This window comes from Podarcis melisellensis (genome assembly GCF_964234715.1).
Source record: "Podarcis melisellensis genome assembly, chromosome: 2".
NCBI classification, from domain to species: domain Eukaryota; kingdom Metazoa; phylum Chordata; class Lepidosauria; order Squamata; family Lacertidae; genus Podarcis; species Podarcis melisellensis.
Window position 1 is genome coordinate 69,135,504 of NC_138529.1, and position 26,832 is coordinate 69,162,335.

At 44.3% G+C, this 26,832-nt stretch overlaps 3 protein-coding genes across 7 annotated transcripts in view; 1 reads left to right on the forward strand and 2 right to left on the reverse strand.

The window, feature by feature from the left end:
* The window catches only part of MST1R (macrophage stimulating 1 receptor), a 53,345-nt gene extending 51,999 nt beyond the window's left edge, over window positions 1-1,346 (reverse strand). The window contains exon 1 of one of the 2 annotated variants that reach the window (XM_081900235.1): window positions 641-1,346. The gene's annotated coding sequence lies outside the window, so the exon portion shown is untranslated. The remainder of the gene's footprint in view (window positions 1-640) is intronic. The other variant, XM_081900237.1, reaches the window with a different exon arrangement.
* Window positions 1,347-8,076: 6,730 nt separating this feature from the next.
* MON1A (MON1 homolog A, secretory trafficking associated) lies at window positions 8,077-21,222 on the reverse strand. Of its 2 annotated transcripts, none has more exons than XM_081898440.1 (6): window positions 20,699-21,222; window positions 15,506-15,650; window positions 12,739-13,206; window positions 10,112-10,877; window positions 9,067-9,214; window positions 8,077-8,602 (listed from the first exon to the last, which is right to left on the reverse strand). In XM_081898440.1, exons 2-6 carry the CDS (start codon window positions 15,627-15,629, stop codon window positions 8,462-8,464), a joined length of 1,647 nt encoding a protein of 548 aa, XP_081754566.1. In that variant the 5' UTR covers window positions 15,630-15,650; window positions 20,699-21,222; the 3' UTR covers window positions 8,077-8,461. The 2 variants fall into 2 exon arrangements, with proteins under 2 accessions (XP_081754566.1, XP_081754567.1); XM_081898441.1 differs by lacking the exon at window positions 20,699-21,222 and adding an exon at window positions 16,290-16,478.
* A 3,758-nt stretch (window positions 21,223-24,980) lies between these two features.
* Window positions 24,981-26,832, forward strand: part of RBM6 (RNA binding motif protein 6) — a 55,824-nt gene continuing 53,972 nt past the window's right edge. For 2 of the 3 annotated variants that reach the window (XM_081900250.1, XM_081900252.1), the window contains exon 1: window positions 24,981-25,121. The gene's annotated coding sequence lies outside the window, so the exon portion shown is untranslated. The remainder of the gene's footprint in view (window positions 25,122-26,832) is intronic. The other variant, XM_081900251.1, reaches the window with a different exon arrangement.

The window sequence follows — 26,832 nt, forward strand, 5'->3', positions numbered from 1 at the left end:
ACTATCAGGAGTAAATCAGAAAAAAGCAAGTGCCCTTGACACACCCATCTATCAAGAGAATATCAGGAAGGAGGTACAGTCATCGACTATTTTAATAGCTTCTTGCTTGCTGGCTAAAGCGCAGCAAGTGAGCATGCCAAACGAACCTCTCCTTGTTGTTTTCGCACACTGCATTTTTCGTGGGCGCGCATATCAAAGCGTGCATTAAAAAACAAAAAAAGCCGTGTGATAGTTGTGGGCAATGGGTCGGTGTCTACTAGTGTGCCCTGCTGCGAGCAGAGGCCAACTCCGGAGCAGAAGCGAAAGGCAGGCTGGCGGCATTGCCCTCGCTCGAATTCTCCTTCTCCCAAGCGCCCTGGGCAACAGGTGAACCAGGCGGGAAAAGCCCTCTCCCTCCGAAGGGCGGGTGGGCGCCCCGCGCAAATCCCCCTCGGGGCAGGCGCGGCGGGAGAGCGAGAAGTTTCGTCCCTTCCATGCGCCCAGATCCTGATTCAGATCCCGCTACGCGCTCGTGGACTGGAAAAGAAACCGAGCCTAGGCGGAAGGTAAGGCCGGCAGCACTGCCCACCTCAAGGCTGAGGCCCCTCTGAGCTCCTTCCCGACCCCATACAGAGCGACTTCCCCGTGGCCCAGGACTCACCCCGCCGCAGCCGCCGTCTCGGACTCTCTGAACTCGGCGCCGACTACACACCTGGCCGGGGAGGCTCCCAGGCGGAGGACGGGACGGGACCGGGCGGGGACAGCGCGCCGAGGGCGGCACTCAGCCCGTCTCCGCCTCCTCCTTCTGCCGGGCCGCTTCCGTAGCAGCCCGTTCCCGCCTTTGGGTCGCGGCGTCCCAGCGCCGTCGTCGAGGAGTGGAGCGGAGCGGACGCCCTTGTAGGACAAATGACTTCCCAGGGAGGGAGGCGCAGCCCGGCTTGGCGCGTTCGGGCGCGCTCAGAAGTCGCCCTGTCTGGCAAGAGAGAGACAGGGACAGAGAAAGCGCTTGTCCCCTCAGGCTGTGCCCTGATAGCCGGCGCTGGCGACCGTGGCTACTTCTCAGGGCCACTTCGCGGCGGAACAGGGCGCAACCCGGCCCGTCTCTTACCCCGCGCTTTCTGCTGCGGCCAGAGGACTTTGACCGCCTGTGGCTCGCGCGGAGTACCTTTCTAACGTCTGCAAGGGAAAGACTCGTGTCTGTAATCACCGCGGTGCCTGACCGAAAGCCGTGATTGCCTCCGTTCCGCGGCGTGTATCCCTTGGGTTTAGTTTCGTGTTGTGTTGGGTTTGGAGTAGCAAAAAGAAAAAGAGTGAGAGGACTCTTAAAGACTTTAAACGTTTTATTATGCTGTAATAAGTTGTTGCTTTTAATGTTTTCCACAGTAGCCTTTCTTCTGTTTGTAGGCTCGTTTTGATTTCAGACATTACGAAAGAATACAGCGGCATCGGCACTTGTCTGGCATGCGGAGTATGTGGGTGGATGGTTACGAGGAGTTGCATGAAATTTATTGCTTTAAAAAAAAAGGATCCTGGGGAAGGGCTACAGTATGTCGCAACTGGAAGCTGCCCGGGAGAGTTCGCAGCACACGCCCTCTGACGATTACTTAAGGGTGCTGGGAATTATAGCTCTGAGGGTGAACTAGGATTCTTTTTTGGGGGTGCTTTAAATGTATGATGTGTATACATCCTGATTAATACTTTCCACTCCTGCTGCCTTGCAGCTCAAAATCGCCTTCTCCCATTGGTTTTCTCACAGGTGAGGGAGAAAGGGGGACTGCCAGAATCCGAGACCAGGGAGAAGAATCGGTGGAAGAAGACTGGAAAAAGTTTAAAGACTATTTACAGAAATACTGTAAAATCAATGAATGTTAGAAAAATGTTGGAATGAAGTTATATGGCTTTAGTAGAAATGTTATAAGGAACAAAGTACAAATAGATTATTAATGTATTAAAGGGAAAAAATAAGGTTAGAACATGTTAAGATAAATTACTGGACAGAAAACAGAGGAAGATGGAAAGGAATTGCTGAAACAGTTAATTGAAGTGGAATACAAAAAGGGAGGTGTGAGGAGGTCGTTGAAACAAGTGAATGAAAGATAAGATATTGAAATTATTGGATGTGTTTTAAATTGTTTTTGTTTTGTTTTGTGAATTCAATGTTTTAGTTTTAGTGTTATGTAGTGTCTTCGTTTTTGTATTGTATTGTATTGTTTAATTCTTTTGTTTTCTTTTGTAGTCTCTAAACTGTTAATAAATATTATATATATAAAAAAAGAAAGGGGACACTCCTAAGACATTTTGCTGCCTGAGGAGAAATAGCAAATGTCTTATCCTCCCCATCCCCAGTCAAGAAGCATAGTGGTTAGTCAAGGCCTACTTAGCTATTTGGCTCTTGAAACCTTTACAAGCAGCCTCTCGCTGAGAGAAGGAAAAGGCAATGATATAAATAAGGAACAATTCGCTGCGCTTTTACTACACCCCAAATCAGCTGCCTGGGGCAACTGTCTCATGCTGCCCAATAGTAGACAAAGTGGTTCTTGTTTTTGAAATATGCAGTGGCAAATGTAAATACAGAATGGACGGGTAGGTGGGCTGCTACTGTGTAATACAGTATGGGTAAGGTAAAGACCCACACATGGATCCTAAAATCGGTCAGTGTTATTCCCTCCCTTGCACACTTCCTCCCACCCAGGCAGTGTCTGCCACAGACAAGGCAGAGCCAGAACCTGAGAGTTGCACTCTGTGCAGCAAGTAATATCTCCAGGTGAATACTGTATTACCATAATGTTCACAAGAGAAACACACCTGGCAGGTTGACATGTGTCTGTATGCTCACAAGCACACATGTCCTCAATGGCCTGGTGGACTACATAATGCTAGATTCAGCAACAGCAGCATCATGGGGGGAGAGGGTACAAGTACGAGGGGAGGATTATTCTGTTTTTTGAAATCATGAGGGGTTCCCTCTACAACCTACCATCTTTGTGCGGAGGGAGCAGAGTTGCTTTCAGCGATCAGAAGGAAACAGTTCTAACTTTAAGATGGCTTGCGGGAACACTTTTTATTTACAGTGGTACCTTGTGTTAAGAACTGAATTCATTCTGGGGGTCCGTTCTTAACCTGAAACTGTTTTTAACCCGAGGTACCACTTTAGCTAATGGGGCCTCCTGCCACCGCTGCGTGATTTCTGTTCTCATCCTGAAGCAAAGTTCTTAACCCGAGGTATTATTTCTGGGTTAGCGGAGTCTGAAACCTGAAGCGTCTGTAACCTGAAGCATCTGTAACCAAGGTACCACTGTACTGGGCTCTAAAAATCTAACACATTTTATGAAAGAAGAGAGAACTATCAAAGGGGGGGTGTCACCCAGACATCTCAAACCATTATTTTTAGCAATTTTCTTTTCCTATATGGTAGTAGAATTTTAAATAACTAGTATTAATGCAACATGCACCCATAAATCAAATTGCATCTTATCAATCTTTATTTCTCTGTTTTCCTGATTATTTCTGATTCCATTTCCTTCTTGGCTTCTTTACCCCCGTTGCCTTTCCACATACAGTATATATTTTTATTATCTCTATTGTGCGTTTGCAAATGAATTATTTACATCTCCCACAAATGTCATGTGACAGCAGCCATTCCAATAGGCGGCTGGCTGCCTCTGTGGGCGAGATGGGAGCAGGCCCCATTCCATTAGCTTTGCTGGTAGGCCAGCTCCACTAGGTTCCCCTGCCCCCAACCCATTTCTGAACTATCCATTCCTGAGCTAGTATTTATAAGAACAGCTATTTAAGAATTGGTGCCTGAGTTTGCTTTCCCTCTTCCTTTAGTGTTGTGTATTTTTGTAAGCCCACAGGAAGGGGCTGTCTTCCTTTATTCCACATAAGCTGCACTGAAAGGTTTTTGTGGTGAGGACTGAGAGGCTGCAAGGTAGACACGCTCTAAATAAATAAAGAAACCTTACAGACCTGGGATTGCTTTCTCCCACACACGACAGACACTAATTCCCATCATCTTACCATAACAGTAACTGCATCCCAAAAGATAAACGTTTTAGTTATCAACTGATCTGCAAAGAGTTTCACAATCTTGCCCTACATTTTTTTAATAAAGCTTATTAAAATGTGATTTGTGTTGAGAAGATTTAAATAAGGCAATGTAAGGGTTGTTAAAGCTGACAACTATTTTACAAAAGGCATCAAGAGCTCCTTTCTACACAGGAATTGCTTGTGCTGAATTAAAGTAGCAAAATCAAAACCATGATTATATCATCCATCTCTGGCATTCACACTATTATTTCCAGTTTCTTTGTAGGGCTCCTTCCAGCTTTTCTCCAGGCATTTTAAATGCCCTTGTGAAATATTTTCTGGGAATCTCTCTTTAGTGGGGTAGCATAGTAGTTGCTGTGCCCTCCCTCGAAGGACAGAACAAGCAATTCAAACAGGAGATTTAGTTCAGCAAGCTAGAAATCCCCAAAGGGGCAGATTCCCCCACAGGATAGTTGTGGGTCCCCAAGAGTAATTTAATACTGGGGATGTGCGATCATCCACGTTCAAAATGATCAGGGAGATCTTGAGATGAAGAATAAAATCAAGGAAGCACCCAGAAAAGAGTGACTTCAACTACCATCACATAGATTGGCTACATATGTGTTCCAGTCATGACAAATGGGTGAAATTTATTGAAACCGTAATAATTGCTCTAGTGCAGTACATATGGGACGCAGGTGGTGCTGTGGTCTAAACCACAGAGCCTAGAACTTGCCGATCAGAAGGTCAGCGGTTTGAATCCCCGCGATGGGGTGAGTTCCCATTGCTCAGTCCCTGCTCTTGCCAACCTAGCAGTTTGAAAGCACGTCAAATGCAAGTAGATAAATAGGTACCGCTCCAGCGGGAATGTGAACAGTGTTTCTGTGCGCTGCTCTGGTTCACCAGAAGCAGCTTAGTCACGCTGGAAACAAGACCCGCAAGCTGACTGCGGACAAACGCCGGCTCCCTCGGCCAGTAAAGCGAGATGAGCGGCGCAACCCCAGAGTTGTCCGTGACTGGACTTAGCGGTCAGGGGTCCCTTTACCTTTTTATAGTACATAAGGTCATGGAGCCAACCAAAGGGCAGCACCCTGGGCTTAATATTTGGTGGTGCCCAGAACCTGCTGCAGGCTATAAGTGTTGCTGAACCAATTGGGAACAGTGACCATAGCGCTATTAAAGTAAACATACCTGTAGGTGGCAAATTGCCAAGAAAATTCAACATGGTCACATTTGTCAAAAGAGAAAACTTCGCAAAAATGAGGGGATTAATAAAAAGGAAGCTGAAAGTCAAAGTCGATAAGGTTTTGTCACTCCAAAATGGCAGGGTGTTGTTGAAAAACACAATATTAGCAGCTCAACTGAAATGTATACTACAGGTCAGGAAAGGAGCAAGAGGATGCCAGTGGGGTTAACAAGTAGTCAAATGAGCTATTAGAGGCAGAAGTCTTCCTTCAAAAACTGGAAGTCTTGTCCAAATGAGAAGAGAACAAAAAGGAACACAAACTTTGGCAAAAGAACTGCAAGCAGGGGTGCTCATAAGGGATGAACAACAAAACTTCTCTTATACTCTTTTGGAATTGAGATCTTTGCCTAATCCTAAAGCAAGCCCTATCTGGGCTCACCCTTGATACAACATGTACAAACTGCAAGTTGCACAACCCGACAAAGAAAGTAACAATTTTACTGCAAATTTCCTGAAACCAAATGGTTTAATTAGCAAAAGGTTAGGGGAGATGTTATCCAGAAAACTCAAATTATGTACTTTGGATTAAAAGTACTATTAAAAGTACTATTTAGAGAAATTTGACACGATATATGAAGGACAAAAATGAGTGTGGATTAAGTAGGATTTTTAGTTGGGTAATTGAAGTTTTCTCCATGGAGGTTCCAATATACTGAAAATGAAAGTTACTGTAAAAGTTATTAAGGAATTGATCGTGAATATTGTAGTTGTAGAAATCTAAAGCAACTATATGACTTTCTAATTCACATGTGTAGCAGAAGATGTGACCTTGGACTCGCACACTGTAAGCACAGGAAATTTGTTCATTTTAAAAATTCCATTTGGATCGATTTCTTGTTTGTGTTGTCACTGCCCTGATCAGTAAGAAAGCTTTCACACTTCTGACCCATTGCTGCCACCCTGTGGCTGTTGTGTTCCCAGCCTTTTAGAGACAGGAGTTGACACAATGCTTTTGCTCATTGCTTTAATGAATTACATTGCCATTGGTATGTCACATTACCCTTCTCTCCCCCCACCATCCCCACCTCTCTCACACAAGCTTAAACAAGCTTAAAGTATTGAGTTCCTACAAAGTCTCACATCTAGGTCTGGGGTCACATGGAGACAGCGAACTTGGGCCTAGGGCTGTATAACTGCAGCATGCATGCAAAAACTGAATACCTATCATTCCAAAAAATATCATTCACATGGAAAACTGGATGTCAGGGAGAAGAGGTCCAGCCTAGCCTTCTCCCTGACTTGCTATTTCTCCATGTGCTAGAAAATGTTATATTCCTTTTGTACAAAAGAATGTTTGGTCACATGAGCAAGCCCCACCTGCAATCTCAGGTGGCACAACCCAGGCAAAGGTTTACTACCCGTCTGAGATCATGGCCAAGGATAAATAATGCCCAGTATTTGGTTGAGGTTAATGAGACTTTAGAATAACTGTATGGTCTTCTCTTTGTGTATATTACAGAGGTCAAGCCGAGAGAGAGAATTCTCTTTGCTGATCTACTTTGGAACTTGGAACAGCTAAGCACAATCCTTTGTATTATCCCAAACCTCTCAAATGTAGTCCACACCTTCTGAGCTGATTTTGTTGTTTGCTGTGTTTTTCGCTGGGTTGAATATCAGCTATACATGTGCCTCCCTCCAGATCTGTCTCTACATTTCTTATAATGAAGCAATTACAGAGTGGACTGCAGGCACAATCACCCTTCCATATGTATGCTTTTCACTAGACTTTTCGTTATTCCTGGAGCATAGTGCATTCTTTAATTATGTGTATACGGTACGTGGAATGTGATTGCTTCACCATGGATGGGAATAATCTCCTGTTACATCACAGATGTGTTGGGCATGGGGAGTAGAACTTAGCTCCTTTGTCGCCCATGAAATTTGCAAGTCTGCCTCCTGAGTAGACTGCATTGCCTCCAAGCATTCCTATAACATGAGGCTAAAAAAGCATCTCTGTCTTTTCTCTTCCTATTTGCACCTTGTATGAATGTTATTAACGAAAGGATAGAAGGCAAAATATAATTGCAGACAGATGTAAGAAAAAGGTGGTTTAAGCTTGATGTGGAAAACACCTTTGCCTTTTTGTCATCTAACAGTGTAAATCATTCTGTCATTGGGATGGATAAAATCTGAGCTTTTGATTTTTTCTGGTACGTCCTCAGTCTGAAAGTGATCAGCCTAAACAATTGTTAAACAATTAAAAGAGTCTTGCAGCTTTCCTTTGTGGTTGAAATTATGAGTAATCTAATAAAGAAAAGTCTATCGGGCACCCAGAGCAGCATACATGCCATGCATCGGGGGGGGGGGTGCAATCCGCCTGAGGGGGTGATCGGTGCAGTGGCAATCCACCCAGGGAGGATTTTGTCACCCCCCCGGGATGACACCCAGGGTAGTCCACCCCCACCGCCCCCCCTTCCTACACCCCTGTCTCTGTGGGCAGCATGTGGAGTATAATAGCAGAGACGTGGATACATCAGAGCTTTGCAAACTAGGAACTTGCATAAAAACTAGAAGGAATCAGTGACCTAAGCCAGTTCCAAAGGGAACTGTGCAGTAGGGAGGTAGACTGTTCATAAAATGCTCTCTCTGCTCCCCAGTATGTGCTCCTTTGATGACCCACTGCTTGAGGTACAAGGCAGCCTGGCACAGGTTGGACACAGAGGACATTTGGGAAGTCATTAAATGTTAGGGAAGCCATGGGCAATGAAGTACACTGGACTCCTTGATGCATTGGCTTGGGCAACAATACAGGAAAACAAACAATTGCCAGAACTTCTCCCAACAGAAGCTTGTTAGGAGAGGAGGGGAAAACACACTCTGGAGATGTGGACAAGATTTGGTTTAAGACAATCTAAAAAAAAAAAAAGTGGCAGAAATTACATTCTGTGTTTGGGATGAAGAGCATCTTGGGTAGCAATCACATGGATGAAGGCCAGGAGGATCCATGTTTCAATTCCAGACGCAGTAGGGTTAATGTTTAAAATGTAGTACAAACTGAAATGCAAGTCTCCTTCCCAGATGCTCCCTGTAGGCACAAAACACAGTTCTCCTCAGACCCACCTTTTCTCCTCCTCCTCCCATTTCTGGTTGGGGAGGTGGGGAGGGAATCTCTGAGAGAGGATCTAGTCTCTCCAGAGGCAAGAGGACGTCCCTTCAGGCATTCACTGGCACTGAGGAACCCCAGGCAGACGACACAGGCCGCAGCAGTCAGTAAGTCTGGGGTGTTAATATAAAGAGCCGGTCTTCTTCCTTGCGGATCCACCTCATAAGTTTGTTGACAGCGCTGACAGCTGCTGCTTTGGTTCCCAGGGGGCTGAAGCATACGTAGAGCTCAAAGGCACTAGTTACCTGAAGAAAGGAAATGTTAAAGCTCCGTTACAACATGCCAACAGTGCAAGCCCCCTCCTCTAGAAGAAGAATTGTTGCCGTGGTGGTTGCCAAGATTGAGGTTTTGATATTTTTCACTGGTTCAGATGTTGTTGGTGAGAGAGGATGTTAATAAGAAATGAGAAGAAATCTGATGAAGAATTATTTGCTGCTTTAAACCTTGCATGCTCTTTTAACCACCACACTTACCATGCAATTTTTAAAGATTAAGTTAATGGACATTGGGAAATGTACCCAGAGGACACACCCGCAAAGAGCAAATGTACAAAAAACAAAGCATTTGTTGCAATACAAGCTAGCATCCATTTCTGATCTTGCAATTCTAAATTGGTGAACCCAGATAATAAGCTAGTGCATCCAGTTACAGCCCCAGGTTTTGCTTTTACTGTGATTTTTCTAGCAACTGCCGCTGAGGTGTAACTTACCCAAGCCAGGAGATTTTCATTAGATCCAGTGTAATAGATGTAGCTCAGAGGACGGGAAGAATTATGGGCCCGGCTGTGTAAGTACTGATACAATCCCAGAAGTCTCTCTTTTTCCTCTTCAGTGATGTAGGGAGCATCAATCTCTGGGCTGGAAAAAGAAATTTCCCCTTGGTTAAACCTCTCGTCATGAATGGAAATGAAAACGGACTACAGCAGAATAGCTTCTTTTCATAGGACAAAAGGAAAACTATTCAGAAACAAGTTCAGAAAGAAAAAGATATGGGGCAGAAGACAGAGCTAAGGAACTAGCTAAATGCATTCCTGGTTATCAGATGAGCTGTCACTGAAACAGAATTCTTGCAGTCTGGACTCACTTTTGATTCTAGAGATAAAACCAGTGGGCCATGCAGCGTCGCAGCAATATGTTATGCATCCTATGAGCTCTGTAGTAGCTTAGTGCCCCAAATCTAAACATGGAGGCCATCCTGACTGGTATTGACTATTATGCCACAGAGAAGAGTAGACCAATCAGAACAAGGTTACCCAAAAGACCACCTGCCCTTGAATATCATCATCATCATCATCAATTTTTTTGATCACCTTCTACACAATCATCTTTAAGGCACAAAACCAGCAAACCCTCCCAAACCACAAGTATATTTAAAGCAAAGTTAAAACAATACAAAACAGGCACTTTCCCTGACCCATAAAATTGGGCCCTGTACTGAATTCCTGTTTTTATAATACTGGGGATTTTTTTATTCTGTATCTCTGGGTTGTATCTTTGAGTAACTTTGAGTTAGTCTCAAAGTTTCAATGGGTCTACTCTGTGAACGACTAACATTGCCTACAACTCTCTTTTTACGATTCTGTCCTATTGTTTCTATGTTGCATTTCATATACCACTTAGGTACCTTTTAACACTTAAGTCATTTAGAAATGCTTTTAAATTAATAGATAAATCCCACCCACCCTTGCCACTTAGCAAAGCATCAGCTAATATTTATGAACTGAAAGAAAGATGCGGCCCAGAACAGATTCTCACCTGGTGAAGAGTCCTGAGCTCTTTGATTTGTAGATGAAGTGCCGGAGGTCTGGGATTCCCACCTGGGAGACAGTGTAGAAAGGAGTGCACAGCGCCTCCACGAGGGCATGATAAACACCGCGCTTCTTCAGCCGTTCCTGGAACCTGCGCTTGCAGTCAGACGCTGTGAAGAAGTCCTCACGGTCAGTGGAGATCAGAAGGAGGCACAAGTCCGTGTCCTGCGCCAAGTAGGAAATGTGAGCGTGGAAGAAACCGCTGGAGTTGAACTTGGGCAGGCAGATGGGAGTCCAGGCTTCTCCTTCTCTAAATGAGGAGGATGAACTGATGAGGTTGAAGAGGAGGTGAAGGTCAATCGGATGCAGGAACTGGTCCTTTTTTCTCACCAGAGATACCAGCTGGTTCTTGGATAAGAGGATGGAGAAGACCAGGCTTTTAGCTTTGGCTTGCTGGAGGCAGGAGCTCACAGCATCCCTGACTCCAGCAGCCATAGGGAGGCAACGTGCAGCCCCCATCAGAAAGCTCGGGTCCCTCGCCATCAGGTCTAGCAAGTTGTCCGTGATACGCTCAGAGCCCGCCAGCAGTCTCCTCAGGTCATAGTTCTGCTTCTGCTGGAAGATACGGCTGAGCTGGGTCCACGTCAAGAGACTAAGGATCTGGTAGTAGATATAAAGAAGCTCCTGAGCAATTTCTTGTTCTGACTGCCGTGTCTGAGCCACAGCAACCAGCACCAGGGGGCTCCTGCGCACAAACACCACCTTGTACCCATCTGCCAAGAAGGCAAGGATGGGGAGGGAGAAAGCGAGAAGAAGCACATCAGTTTCTTTAGAACACAGTGGGAAGTCCTGAACACAAAGCTATGGTTCTTTTGAGGCAACTCCTTTTAATCCATAGATCACTTGTGGGGGAATCTCTGGCCTGCAGGTCTAACTAGGCTTGGCAGTGGTCCTAATTTGGTCTTGGAGTCTGTTTTCCACAAGCCACTCCCACCTATCCCACAGTCTGCAGCAAGCCCTTTTCAAGTTGTCACCTGATGCCATAATGATGTCAGATGATTGACAGGTGAGCAGTCCCACCCGCCTATCAAAGTTGGCCCATGTCAAGTGGGGTAAGGAAGTCTCCAGCCCATTGGCCAGACCTAGTTCCCTAACCTTATTACAGATGGTGGGAAGAAAATCAATTTCCTTACAAAGCAAATTTCCTTGCAACAGTGTGATAAAAAGCTTACACTCTCCTGGAAACCCAGTGTTTAAAACCTAACAAAGAATAGGAAATACAGAACTCTGTCACATATGCAGTTAGCAAGGTTGCCTTGCTATGGCATAAAGAAACCATTTTTACCAGAGGATCATATTTTACCTTCATAGAGTGACTTCCCATTCTTAAATATCTACGGTACTTCTCACCAGGTTGGTCAATTTGCATCTGAGCTCTACTACTTCAGATTGCAGGTGAGGGTTCGTGTGACTGACAGCTACTCTACTAAAAAAAGTTCCTATACATAAAAGAAAATCCCTAGATTTCATGGAGAAGGGTTCTAACCTAGCCTTCTCTCTGGTGTGTGTGTTTAACATGCATGGATTTTTTGTGATCCCCATCAGCAATTTAAAATGATATGGTCCAAGCTTGGGTTTCCCTGCTCAATGAGAATTAGGGGTAAGAAAACAATGAAAGAAGGCAGGGAGAGCATCTTAAGTTAATTGCTAATGGTTAGGGAAGTGGTTGTCAGGATTTAAGGAAGCATACTTATAGAATAGGGATGCGGGTGGTGTTGTGGGTTAAACCACAAAGCCGAGGACTTGCCGATCAGAAGGTTGGCGGTTCGAATCCCTGCGAGGGGGTGAGCTCCCATTGCTCAGTCCCTGTTCCTGCCAACCTAGCAGTTTGAAAGTACATCAACGTGCAAGTAGAGAAATAGGTACTGCTCCAGCGGGAAGGTAAACAGCATTTCTGTGTGCTGCTCTCGTTCACCAGAAGCGGCTTAGTCATGCTGGCCACATGACCCGGAAGCTGTCTGTGGACAAACGCTGGCTCCCTCGGCCAGTAAAGTGAGATGAGCAGTGCAACCCCAGAGTCGTCCACGACTGGACCTAACGGTCAGGGGTCCCTTTACCTTTACTTATAGAATATTGCCTTTGACTGGTATCTACATGTAGATTCCCCATCCCAGAGACTGCAGCACTGTCAACATGGTTATCAACATCCATAGCTAGCAGTCTGGAAAGGCTTTCTTGACCAAACATTAATTTAGATAATCATTTTTACTACACTTTGGCTTGAGACTTGCCTTTCAAAGAAATCTATAGCTTCCTTCTCTGGCTTAGTTTTGAAGCATTTTCTAAACGGAATGTGAAAAGGGCATATTGTTCTCTTCTGATTATTCTGTGTACAAGCTGGGACTGTCAATTGGATATTCGATGACATCTAATATTTCCTAAAGCTGCTGGGTTAGTAAGGAGCATAATGAAAACATGTCCCCTTGCCACTCTGGCAGGGGGCTATCCTGGGGACAGATCATTCGCACTCCTTGCTCCTGTTTCTCAGGTTCTTTTCCAATTGAGAGGCCAAATGAAAAACGGTAAGATAGCGGTCTCTTGGGAAGAAACCCTGTCAGTGTGACTCCTAAGTACCTGCATGAATAGACCTGATGGAATTCTTCTGTGCTTCAAGGAAGGACACCAGAGCCATCATCACCCCCATGGTGCTGGACAGTGCCTCTTCGGACCCATAGCGGGAATACACCGGCTTGCCTGCCTCACTCAGAACGAAAACATGCTTCTGGTGCATGCGCCAGGCATCCATGGTCACGTCTTCTTCCTCCTTCCCGGACAGCACAGAGTCTCGGCGCGAGGCCTGCGGCGAGAGCTCCATCTTGTCTTCTTTGCTGTGCCTTATCTCTTCCTCCAAATCCAGAGCTATGCCAGTGAGCTGGGTGCTCAGTTCGCTGAAGTCCTTGCTGATCTCCTCCATCTTTGCCTGCTCACCTTGGCGCTCTTCGCTTTCCTCCGGGCTCTGGGGAGTCGCATCCTGATTCTCGGTGCTGGTCAGGTCTTCATAGGACTTGGCATGAACAAACATGGCTCCCTCCTGGCCTGCCCCTTGTAAACAACATGCCAGAACAGATAATGAGTTACTCTCCGGAAGGAGCAGATAAAAAGCTACGACAATGGCATCATCAAAGAGTGAGTAGGAAAACTCATAAATGCCCACAAGACACATACAATGGCAAAAATCTCCCAACATTTTCCTTAACCTTATGCCAGAGTTTCCTGTGCTCCTCATCCAGTGGGTTACAAGCTGCAAACCGCAGATTTCAGTGGTTGTGCCATGCTGTAAAGAAATATCCTTTAGTTAAATAGCATGCATGCTTCCTAATCCATAATGAATGCTCCTCCTTAGAAAGCACTCCAATTCTATAGCTTTCTTTAGAACACACAGGGCCTTTCATTTTAACATTTTGATGTGGTAACTGCACTGTGGGATAGCAGGAAATTGAGGTCCTTGTACCCGAAACCCTTTGACTCCCATCTAAGTATCTGATATTCATTATCTTCCATACTAAAGCAGAGCATGTGTATTCTTTAGGTACATTCACTATCTATCACAAAGGAACTGCTTCACTGAGCCTTTTGTAGTAGTTTTACAAAGAAAGAAATGAGAAAACAATTCTCCGCAAGCAGCTGAAAAGTACATGCAGGTTAAAGATGTAATCCTAGGACCGCTTTCTTGGAGTAAGTCCCATTGATAAGAGTAGTATTTACATTACGAAGTAAGCATGTCTGGGATTGGCTACTTGTTGATTACAAAGGTGACCTCAGACAGGTTTATTCTCACCATACAGCCATGTTGAACCTGCAACAGGTCTATTGGTCTATACCCTGTTCTGCGCAGACAGAAGAAACACCTTGGTGCATCTGTAACAGCAAAACCAGATGCTTTCATCTGCCCCAGCTGCAACAAAACATGTCTCTCCCATATCGGTCTCCACAGTCAATGTAGGCACTGTAACTCTCCAACGGTTTCACTTTACCCCCAATGGTGCACCCTTCCATTCTCTCTTGAAACAGACGAGTGCCAACACCTGTTCTGGATTACCTCTTGCTTTCCAGCAGTGCAGAATTTAGTTAGCTCTGTTTTGTGTCCTCTCCTTGTTTTGATCAAGGGAATATGACATTTATTATTGCTGGCATAAGGTGTGGGTGTATGCGGTCTGGAAATGCTGCCTAAGGAACAGGTCAACAACTTCTGATTTTGTCATTATGACACAGTCTGTTTATGCCAGCCTCAGATGAGCGCTGTTGGCTGGAGATTTTTTTTGTCAGTCCACAGAGTTGATCAGATAATGGTGCCTGACTATAAGTTCATAACAATTTTGGGAAGTGGGGTGGAGAGATCAGCAGGCAGTGAAGAGCCCAAATCACAGGAAAAAATGTTTTTGTGTATATGATGTATGCTTGATTGAAAATAGATTTGAATACGAATTTCCAATTTTAAACAAAATTCCGGCTCAGCTTAAAAAGTAGGAGACTTATAAACCACTTAATCAAAGAGGTCTCTAAGGGTGTGTTCCCATTACCCCCTTAGACTACAGGGGTCAGCAAACCTTTTCAGCCGTGGGCTGGTCCACTGTCCCTCAGACCTTGTGGGGGGGCAGACTATATTTTTCTGGGGTGGGGGGAAATGAACAAATTCCTATGCCCCACAAATAACCCAGATGTACATTTTAAATAAAAGGACACATTCTACTCATGTAAAAACATGCTGATTCCCGGACCGTCTGCAGGCCGGATTTAGAAGGTGATTGGGCCGAATCCAGCCCCCAGGTCTTAGTTTGCCTACCCATCCCTTAGATTAGAGCATAGTGATGTTGATTTTTCCCCCTGGTGCATTTCACACCTCTTGCCTCCCTAGCTGTTCATATCAGCACAGCTTCCTTAGTGTCAGTTTGTTTCTGTTCACACCAGGGAGCGGAATAGGTATTCGCAAGAGGTGTGAAGCTTGAGAAACAATGCATCGAAGAGTAGTATTTTATAACCAAGTACAGGATAACATGCATTTGGATAATTTCATGTGAACACAGATTAAAAACCCAGTACTGAAAAGGCAGTGAGTTCATAGGAAATAGCAGGGGGAACACAGTCTAAGCGGTGCACAAAGAAAATTGTAGATTAAACACAGCACCCTTTTGCTTTGCCACTCCACTGTAAGTATGCCAACTGTGGAACTGGCAAAAACAGGTGTTGGTGGCAGGGGAAAGCGCTAAAACACTGGCCCCCAAATAAAGGGGAGTGGGACAGAGAACAGCCCCACCTGCCTGGCAAAGCTTTGGATTGGGTGGTCCCTCTTCCTTTGCTTCGCCCTCCCCAGCCCCCTCTGAATTGCTCTGCCCACACCTACCTGGTTCTGTTCCCTGCGTGAGACCTGGGGTAGGACTCTCTGACCTCTCAGCCTGCTTTCTGTCGCATGGGACCAATGAGCCATTGGGCACATCTCCATCCTTCTTGTGAACATCAGCAGCCATCCCTTGGAAGCTTGTGGGGACCTGCAAACAAGCAAGCAAACAAAAAAAGACCTGCTAGCTTTTATCCCCAAAGCAGTGCAAATCTTATGCAGTCACCTAACGTGAGTGACAAAACAAGTGCATTGGAGCACCTCCATAGCATCGGATTTATAGGAAGCAGGAAGTCAGCCTGGAAATGCTTCGGGTTTAACTACGCCATAGTTATCCCATATAGAGTGAGCATTTTCTAAGTGCGTAGTGCAGCGTTTGTTTCTTCTCAACACCTCCTTATGAGAAAAGTTACTATCATTTTCACTTTACAAATGGAGAAGGGAGGCTAAGATACAGTGGCTTGCCCAAAAACCACCCTCTGAATCCATGGCTAAGCAGATATTTGAACTCAACAATGCTCTCAAGACCTGGAAGTATGGCTCTGGCCAGCAAGCAATGGGGACAGATGTTTCAACAGCAACGGCACTAAAACCACATGATTCAAGTGTTTGGTAGGGATGGCTAGATCTGTTGATCCCGCAGTAAAATGGTCAGTCTTTTCCTGCAATGTGTAACAATCAAACAAGAAGCAGGGCAGTGGTCCTTATTCACAGGACAATTAAAGTATTATATGTACAGAATAATGTTTTTATTTGAAACCGTGAAGCACAGGAGGGTTTGGTAATGTACTCAGCGATATATCTCTCCTCACTGATGAACAGTCTGCTTCTGCAGGAGCTTCCTCATGTTAACACCGGCTCAATAAAAATGTGTCTTGTTCATATTGATTGGTTAAATGTCAACCATGTCCCATCGGTGTTTGCCTGTGGTTGTTAAAATCAAATGATGACGGAGGAGTCAAATCCGTATGAGATTAAGTGGACAAATCACAAAAGCAAATGAAAATGGGTTCTTTCATTTGCCTTTAGGTTTCACAGCTGTTAAAGCACACAACTTCCATATTTTCAAACTTTTGACAGCACACACAGGATGAGAAAGACATTCTGGTTATTTCAGTTAAAGCAGAATTGGTTACAAGCTGCATGCTTTTACGTTCCACCCCAGATACCTTGCTATCCATAGCATGTTGAAGAACTCTACACACTGGGGAATTTTCACCTAATGAGTGTTTATGTTAAGTTGGTTGGCAGCAGGGTGTTTATTTTATTTTAACATACCGGTATGTCCTTTGTAGTTACTTATTTTTAATATCTGTCATCTACCACAAGACTTTGGAATGTCCTGAGCTAACTTGTTACAGTGCAACCTAAACCTATGTACTCTGAGATAAGTGATACAGAGTTCAGTGGTTCTTACTCCTAGGTAAGCAAGTATAGGATTGGCTGGGGAAACCCAGCCAGATGGACGGGGTATAAATCATAAATTATTATTATTATAGGATTACAGCTTGAATGAACTCATGCTACCATCTGACACACTTTTTCTGGGTGTTAATCCCAATGAACACAGTGGAAATTATTTCTGAGCCAAGGTGCACAGGATCTGCAAGTGGTTAACAAAATAAATAAAGTTATTATAGATCAGTGCTGAACTGAATTTAATTTCAACTGCATTGCTTTTAAAAGAGGGGGGAAATTCCCACTAAACAAGATTAAAAAATAGGTAGAAATGGAAATCCAGAACTAAATTTGTACTTGACTGTTGGTATGAGTTAAGCTGGTCTGTTTCCTTACCACCTTGTGGCTTTCTCCTGCTCTCTCATCCATCTTCCTGGAACAATGGTTAACTGACTTGAGCCATTACCCTGCTTTTGTGACTGGTTTGCTTTTTTCCCTTGTGCAGCAATGTAAATTTTCAGCACAAATTTGTGCAATCCTATGCATATATTTGGAAGTAAGACCAAGCAATTTCAGTAGAATTTACTTCTGAATAAACATGCAAAGGTTTGGACTGCATGCTGTTTCAGAATTCTAGGAAACCAATGGCGCATAGCCAGCTGTACAGTTTGAAGTAATGCTTGGCCCTAGGAAAAACTGCTAAACAACAAAAACCAAAATACAGCTAGCTTAAATACTAATAGGCTTTATGAAAGATAACATATTAAAGAATTTGAGTAAAATACAATGAACATTTAAGCATGAATTTTTCTAAAATCTATCAAGGTTTAAATGACATACAGAGAAAGATAAAATAATATATGTACACAATATATATTAAAAACAAATAGCTACATTAAAAAAATTCTTGGCAAAACAGAGCAACACAAAATTCAGCAAATGAAAAGAGCAACTATTTAATAGGTGTTTGGTTCAGAATACATACTTAATCTGCATGTATTAGTACAGTGGAAAAGTCACTGGTTCTGCATTTTTTGTTAGAAATTGGGCTTTTGTGGTTTAACACAGGAATAGGGAACAACACATAGGTTAGCAACATCTGGTTCCCTATTCCTATATTAGACAAGAGAACTCCATTCTTACAAACAAACAAAAAGAAAAGAAAAGAAAAGAAAAAGCAGAACCAGTGACTCCCATCAATCCTGGCTATTAACCATGCTAGTGATGGCTGCTGGGAGCTGGAGTTCAACATCATCTAGAGGCCAGAGGTTCCCCTCTGGTCTATCAGATAAATCATATGAAAGATGTTTGCCTTTTTTTAGAGAGGAAGTATTATTCCATACAATAACTCTGGGTGATGTGCGAGAAGCATAGTGAAGAGATGCCAGGAGCTAGGAATTCCTCCAACGTCCCTAGGTGTGTTTTACCTACATTCTGCAATTAGGTCCCACGACACACCCTTCAGAGGGTGGTTTTGGATGGCCTGCAGCTTAATTTATTTATTTATAAAAATATTTATATACCACTGTATCATAAAGATACACATAAAGATCACAGCAATTTACAACAATATACGTAAAAGCATACAGCCAAACAATAAAATTTACTGATGAGCTGAAGTATCTTCAGCAGACCACTAATTAAGATAAGTGTAGCTTATGATTATTCCTTAACAGCCTTGAAGAGCTTGCAAGTTTGAGATTCCATAAACTGTAATTAATCAAGCCCTAACATTTGATCAGGCCAGCTAACTCCTTATTTAGAAATTACCAAAATGTTTATTTCAACAGGACAGAGATGAGAGGAAACAATCCCTGTCTCTATTCCAAGACATTTGGGTCACCCCAAATTGTATCCCCAGTCGCATCAAACTTTTTGTCTTTACATAAAAGAAACTCACTGTCTTATGTAGCACAAAGTAAATGGTCCCCAACTGGCCAGACTTGGGGTGGTGGTGAGAACCTGCCCATCCATCCAGATTTTGTTATCAACATGGACAAGCTAAGACACACACCCAATTTTATTCCATTTTGCCTCCCAAGGTTCTCAGTGCAGCACACATGATATTCTCTCCTCTTTAATCCTCATCACAACCCTGGGAGGTTGGTTAAGCTGAGAGATAGTGACTGGCCCAAGGTCACCCAGTGAGTTTGTGAACTCACAATCCCAGTGAGTTTGTGGTTTAAACCAGACCTCCCTGGTTCTAGTCTGACACTCCAACTACACCACACTGGCTTTACTTTCTCCTGGGTGAGCTGCCAAACACCCACAAAGACCTGGGAGACCTGAGTTCAGTTTTTACCATTGCTACTGAGCAGCGTTCGAAATCTGCCAGGTGCATTTTGCACCTGGCTATCGGTCACTTGCGATCAAGTGAAGATGCCCGGGGGCCAGGATGGCGCCTGATGTCTCCACCATCTGGAGGTGCATGCCTGGGGATACTTGGACCTGGTCTGTTTTCACACACTAGCAACACATCCTGTAGAATTTGATCCATGATATTTGATCTGCACAATCGGAATGAATTACAGGAACCAAAAAGTCTTACAGTGGTACCTCGGGTTACATACGCTTCAGGTTACAGACTCCGCTAACCCAGAAATATTGCCTCGGGTTAAGAACTTTGCTTCAGGATGAGAACAGAAATAGGGCTCCCGCGGCACAGCGGCAGCGGGAGGCCCTATTAGCTAAAGTGGTGCTTCAGGTTAAGAACAGTTTCAGGTTAAGAACAGACCTCCGGAACGAATTAAGTACTTAACCCGAGGTACCACTGTATGGAAAAATACGACTTTTGAGCCGCCTGGCCCCAAAATGGCAACTAGGCATTCCGTTTTGGCAACTGTAACCCTGGTTTATGGAGCCATTGGGTGCTGGGCATATATATCGGAGTTTCTCACCCTGTTACAGAGTACAGACTGAGTGTGTGGACTTGGACAAGCTACTCTTCTTTCAGGCTCAGTCGTTTCCTTGTACAATGACAATAATGGCCATTTATAACAATAAAAGGTATCAGCATGATAATGGTGATAAAGTGTTTTTGCAGCTGTAAAGTGTAACATAGGCATTTTGATATCAGTATTACAGCCTTTGGCTCTAGGATGAGGAGGCACACAGGGCCACAAGTTTGACCTGCTGCTACTCGGTAGAGTTAATTGCTCTGCAGACAGACATTCAGCCCAGCACATTGCTCTAGTTCAAATAATTATTTATGCTTTTGTACAACTTCCGACACCATCTAAGCCACCCTGAGAGCACCAGCACACAATTTAAGTAGTGGGGACATAGCCAGCCCTTCTCAGCAGTGGCGTAGCGGGGGTGGGGTGGGTTGCGGGGGGGGGGGCCCGGCCGCACCGGGCGCGGCATCTAGGGGTTAGGGTTAGGGGCGCAAATCCACATGTTAGGGGGTGCAAATTACTTGCCTTGCCCCAGGTGCTGACAACCCACGCTATGCCACTGCTTCTCAGGAAATGTCCCTGACTTTTACTTTTGCTACATTTCCTCCTGGGCTCTCTCTCTCTGTCGGAGAAGAATCTCCTAAGGAGCACAGTGTGATCCCAAACCTCGCTGGTTTCTTTGCTTCTAGTTTCCTGAGGAACCTTATCGTTGTTGGCTTTGGTAGTACAGCAGACGGATTTGTACAAAATCCAGTTTGGAAGAATTTCAGTTTCCCCGTTTCCACAGTGGGCCATTTATGTTGCTCAAATAACGTGGAATATATGCAAGGCTGAAGAAAGAAATCCACAGGCCCAGCCCCTGTATGTGCCTTCCTGTTTGGTGTAGCAGCACACAAAGGATACTTACAGCTTTGACAGGAACAGCCTGCGGAGGAGTGGAAAGCGCCAGTGAGTGAGTGCTTCTGCAGCTGCCTTGCCGGTGATGTCTAAGCAGAAAGGGAAGAGCGTGAGCCTCCAGGGGAAGAGGGGAGGGGGCTCTGCATGCTGCTATCTCCTCTGGAGACTCTGATGCTGCACAGTCACAGGCATGCTTCCCAGTTTAGCCAGCTGAGTCTGCCCTCGCCAGCTATAGCCAGGAAGGTACAGTGCACTACCTACTTTTCCTTTCAAAGGTCACTTTCTGGGCCACAAGTCCCAGTGCATCTTGGGGAATGTAGTTCCAAACTTTGCTGTTATGGTGTTTCAGTGGACAAAATACGATCTCCACAGAAAATGGAAGAGAACTCTGGTTGATGCCCATCTGCCTAGATGTGAAAATCTGTGAAGATTTAAGCTTTCTCTCAACATAGGAAACCTTGGTGTCTTTGTTTGATGATAAAAATAGGAGTGATTTAAGTATCACTTAGTTCAAAGCACTCTACATGCATTCTATCTTGAATCTTTATGACAGCCTCGTAAGGTCAGCTGACACTATTAATCTCATGATGAAGATGGGGAAATGGAGAGGAATTCCTGTTTCAAACTATTAAATCCTGTAAAATGTTCTGTTGCAATGTTTTTATTAAGTCACATCACATTCTTAAATGTTAAGGAGGAAAAAAAGCCATAACAAACATGTGACATGTTTTTTCAGAAGTCTCGCTGGGTTTTATTTCCAAATAAATATGTTTGTGATTACAGCCATGCTGCCACATTACTTAGAACTGAATTCTCCTGTGTTCATTCAGATTTACTCCTAGAAAAGCATGTATGATCGAGTCTGTTACAAAAATAAGTTGAAGGGCTTTGAGCTGTATGCATTAAGATCTGTAAATCAGGATGTTCACATTCAGTCAGTGTACTGTAGTGGTTTGAGTTCTGGACAAGGACCTGGAAGACCATGATTCAAAACTCCACTCAGTCATGAAGCTCACTGGCCGACCTTGGGCCAGTCACTGACTCTCAGCCTAATCTACCTCACAGTGTTGTTGTGATTAAATGAGAAGAACCATGTATAGCACCTTAAGCTCCTTGGGGGAAAAGGTGTGATATAAATGCACTAAATAAATAAATTTAGCTCAGTTAACTCAACCTTGGTAGTCCTTACAACTTCCATAATCACAGTTCACACAACTTTTCAGTTCAATCAGCTGCAGGTTTATACAGAGGTAAACCACATCCAATACAATGGGACTTACTCCCAAGTAACTACAGTGGTACCTCAGGTTAAGTACTTAATTCATTCCGGAGGTCCATTCTTAACCTGAAACTGTTCTTAACCTGAAGCACCACTTTAGCTAATGGGGCCTCCCGCTGCTGCTGCTGCGCCGCCGGAGCCCTATTTCTGTTCTTATCCTGAAGCAAAGTTCTTAACCTGAAGCATATTTCTGGGTTAGCAGAGTGTGTAACCTGAAGCGTATGTAACTCAAGGTACCACTGTATGTGTGGAATGGCAGTCATAGCTACTTCCTTGCACCAGTTCCAAATTATGATCTGTGAAATAACCTCCACAGGTACAAAGCTCTTGAAGGAGCAGCATGTTGCTCGTGAAGGATCCCTGCCCCCAAAAAACCTATTGTGTTTGTCCTTAATGCACTATTTTGGAAATCACAGTAATTAGGCACTTTAGGGTTGGTGCAGAAAAAAACTGGTGAAGGTAGGCAAGATTATATCAATTGAAGAGACAGAATTGCAACATCGGATGTGAAAATGCTTAAGAACTTAAGGATCAGACCAAAGGCCCATTTAGTTTAGAATCCCTTTCCCTACAGTGGCCAACTAGATGCGCCTGGAAAGCACAAAAGCAGGCAATAGGCCTCTCTCAGTTTCTCTCCCAGAAACTGGCATTTGGAGGTCTGCTGCCATTAAGTGGTTTAAAAGAATGAATGTAACATTTTATGAACATGCCACTAGTATCTCATTCCCGAACTGGGAAACTGGTGACAATGCTTCCTTACCTCTGCTTGACAAAATACCGTAGTTCAGAATAGTTATTTACATTGAGAATATGAATGTCTTGTCAAACCCACATTTAAGAAAGACTAGGTGTACGCCTTTCAAGAGAGACAGGTAAGGTGTGAAATGCTTATTGAGGAGCCTAAAGTGGAGGGAAAAGGAATCATAGTTCTACTGTCATAGCCATTTCCATCACCTCTGTGAAGAAATGGCAGGGCTTGGCCTACTGGTTTCTGGAGGAGATGTGTGTGCATTCCACTCCACAACTTTACACATTCAAGCCTCCATCAGCACAATAAAACCAAAGGACAGGGAGGGGTTTACTGGGCCTTCTCCTGCCCCGTGCTTGATGAGGCTGAAGGCCTCCTCCACTTCCTGTGTCTTAGTGCCGCCTTCCCGTCTGGTTTGCAAACCTAACTGCATTCTGCTAACTATGCTTACTTGCACAACCCAGACCCATATCCAAATCATGATGGTGTGTGACTAATACATAAACCTTCCCCAAGTGTTATCAAGTGTTATTTTATTTATTTTGTTACTCTCCACCTCCTTCTTCCAAGGTACCTGAGATAGTTTACAATGTTTAAATACTTAAACAAATAAATTATATAAAATGTAAGGTAGCACTGCAACAATTAAAGAACCAAATACTGACTGCAACTTCATTAAGCTTGCCTTAGTTTATCAATTTTATTGAAAAAATAAAGGAGGGTAAAAGAAGAGTCTTGAGGTCAGCCTCCAAACATATTCAATGAGAAGCCTTGTCCAAACAACACGTGGAATACCAACAAAAGTGTTTCAGATCATGTGTAGAATGCCCGCCCAAACTTCGATATAGTATGATAACTTTACCAGAGAGCTTCACATACAATTCTGCTATTCTTCAAAATAAATCTGCTTCAGCCCTTCTTCTATACGACTGGAATGTACCACCGCAGTACTGACCAACTTCATCAATAGCAAAAATTAACAGCACAAATCTTGTCGCCGCCGTCATCGTTCTAACAGGCTCAAACCATGAATATAAAGCTGCAAGTCCCAGTATTACACATCGACACTAGAGAAAAGGAGGAAGTGGGTTGCGGAGCATCCTGGGAAATGTAGTTATAAGACATACACTCCTCCGCATTGAGCAAGTGAGTTCTTTTTCTTTATTTCCTCTTTCCAAGCAGAGCATTTAGGGCGTATAGGAGCATGTTAAAAATACAAATATTAGAATTATAATTCAGTTGTCTGATGATTCATTTCCCGGGTCCTTCTGTAGCTATCTTTTTCTTATTCCATGGGGCATAAGTGAGAGCTGTCCACACAAAACAAGTGGGACCGGACCTGCAACAAAATGTTTATTAATTATGGATTTACAGTCTGCTCTTCACCATATTCTAGTTCAGAGTGATCTTGTTCGCGGTTCAACCCAGTCTTCGTCCACGAAACTCCATTGCATTTCGCCACCCCTGCAACAATCGATCAGCGTCCCGCAGCTACTGATGCTGAGTCCTTACTAGGTTGACTTCTTATTTCCCCCAGGGTTTTCTTTTGCCTTTTTTTGTGTGTGTACTTTTTCAAACCTTGGGATTACTCCGAGTTCCCTCTTGTATGTGGCTGTTGTCTGGTAGCAGCACGCAGATAACAAAATTGGAATATAGAATAAAGAAATCCAGGGTTTTGGCGTAGCTGTGATTTGGTAGCAGCAGCACTTTCTGCACCTCCAGCACCCCACAGCAAATCTCGCCTTTTCTAACTCAGAGCTATTATTATTAAGTATACCACTGACTGTAAGAAAAACCTTTAAAGCGGTTCCCGTGCCAGTGCATTGTTTCCAAATTGAAGAGCATGCAACTTATACCAGCTTTAGTGAAGCTCTCTACTAATATTTTCAGTAAAAGGCGGGCTGACGTTGCTCTAGCTTTCTTGCAACAAAGGGCTACCTACGTTAATAAGCCCCACCCAGCATCCTTCTGCATATAAGAAAACGTATGCTTCATTGACTGCAGACCCGTGGGGCTTTAAAGTTTGAAAGCACTCGACCAAAAAAAGAAAATAAAAAGAAAATTCCGCAAGAAAGCTTGCTTTTTTAAAAAAATTTGGCTGCCACACGCAGCCCAAACCCAGCGACGCTAAAATCCTGGATTTCTCCATTGTTTTCTTTGGGCAGCTCCCACTTCCGCCTCTTGGAGAGACCCCCAAAGATGGCTTCCGAAGCTATCTGGGGACCGCTCTATCCGCCTTAAGTCTATGGTTAGCCGTATAGGCCGCTGCGCGCGTGCCCCGGGATAGCTGGGTGCTCTTTGCAAGGTCACATGGTTGAGCGCACCGGAATTTCCGGTTTCCTCTGGCTCGGCGTTGCGGCTTGGCTGTGGAGGCCCAGAGTGGCCGAGCTGCCTGCCTTGCTTGTGGTGGGTATCTCCCTTTCGCGCTCCCGCTCTTTCTCTGGCACGGAAGGCCCAACCTGCCTCGCTGGGCTTGTGCGGCCGACTCCCGTCCGCCTTGGGGTCGTGAGGGAGGCGGGTAGGGAAAGGGTCCCCCCCCCTTTGTCCCTCTTGGAGCAGAGAGACCGCACGCGGGAAACGCGCCTGGCGCTGACAGGGCCGCGCGGGACAGGGCGGCCTCTTGCCAGGGATACCGGTGACTGACGCATCCTCAGCTCGTGGCATTTGCTGGGTGGGGGGCAAGAAGAGGGGGGCGTTTGGGCCGTAGAAATGCTCTCACGGCAGAGGGGGGCCTGGAGGGGTGTCCGCTTGTTAACAGTGAAGGAGGTAGACCCAAGTTCTGCACCCGGCGACGGCGAGGACTGTTGGTTTATTATGTATTTTGTGGCCTTTCTCTGTAGTTTTATGTTGTGAATCGCCCTGGGATCTTCGGGTGAAGGGCGGTATACACATTTAATTGACAAATTCGTAAATAATTGGGGGGGTGCGATGGGTTTCAAGCTTCCTGTGAGAACGCCTTTGGAAGGTTCCCCTTCAGTTACTGGTATCTTCAGTTGATAGAGTTGTTCAGAGGCCTCTCTTCCTTGGCACTTGGGTTAGCTGCTGCCAGTGTAGGCTAAGCTGAGGGTGTACCATTGGATTGGCTTGTGTAGTAAGATTTCCTGTGCTGTTAAACTCTGTCAAGGAGATGTGGGGCGCTTGCAGATTTGTGATCCAGAAGTATGATTGGAACTGAAGGTGCAGAAACAAAAATAAAACCCCTGGCTCTAGGAATAATTGTGCAAGCATCTGGGGAGGAAATGGAAAGTTAGTAAATTTAAATGATCTCAGGAAGGTGTTTTTATTTTTAAAAATCTGTTCATTGTTTTATATAGTTAATTGTGAAAACAGCAGATATCACCGGCTATCTTAGAAGGGGGCCTCCCGCCTTCCCATGTCTCACACGACAGAATGCTAGCAGTAACACACACATACACATATGCATTGCAGGGTGTTGGACTGAATGACCCCCAAGGTCCCTTCCAGCTCTACAGTTCTATAATTCTATAATAATCTGAAAAGCTAGTCCTCTTCCCTTTAATTTTTTTTTAAATTTTATGTGAAGTTGTGTAGATGCAATCATATCATTTTTACAACTCATCCCTAACTGGCCTTTTGGGAGGAAGAGTGGGATAGAAATTTAATAAGTTAAATAAAAATGTCTGCTTGGAAGCTACTTCTGTTGAACTCCATTGTATCCACCCCCAAGATGGTAGAATTAGGAGTGTGGCCTTAATTAATTGGCTATGAATAATAACTGTAGTCTCGGAATCAAAGCAAATGCGGTCACACTTTGTTCCAGTGACATGTTGCTGCTGCAGGCAACACATAAATGAATGACAGATTCTAATTATGCAAACCATCAATAACCCTTTACCTCTCCCTGAGCTCCTTAGAGTATGAGTGGGATAAGAAATGAAATAAATAAAAACGGCATTTCCCCCATTATATTTACTGAATATCTGGAAAGGCTTGTTAATGGATATAGAGCATATTCTTGTTTTTATTAGTTTTAATATGGTAGAATTTTTATTCAGAACACACTCTATTTGAGCATTGGCTTGGGAACACCTAATTCTGTAGCCATATTTTAATTTTGTTACAGCTGCACTTATATGCTGCCAGAAGACACCCTTCC

Excerpts from the sequence above, each read along its gene's own strand:
- MON1A (XM_081898440.1), bottom strand. The coding sequence starts at position 15,629 with ATGGCTGCTGATGTTCACAAGAAGGATGGAGATGTGCCCAATGGCTCA. Across the intron at positions 13,207-15,505 it reads CACGCAGGGAACAGAACCAG|GGGCAGGCCAGGAGGGAGCC; the intron begins GTAGGTGTGGGC and ends GTTGTTTACAAG. Across the intron at positions 10,878-12,738 it reads CATCAGGTCTATTCATGCAG|ATGGGTACAAGGTGGTGTTT; the intron begins GTACTTAGGAGT and ends CCTTCTTGGCAG.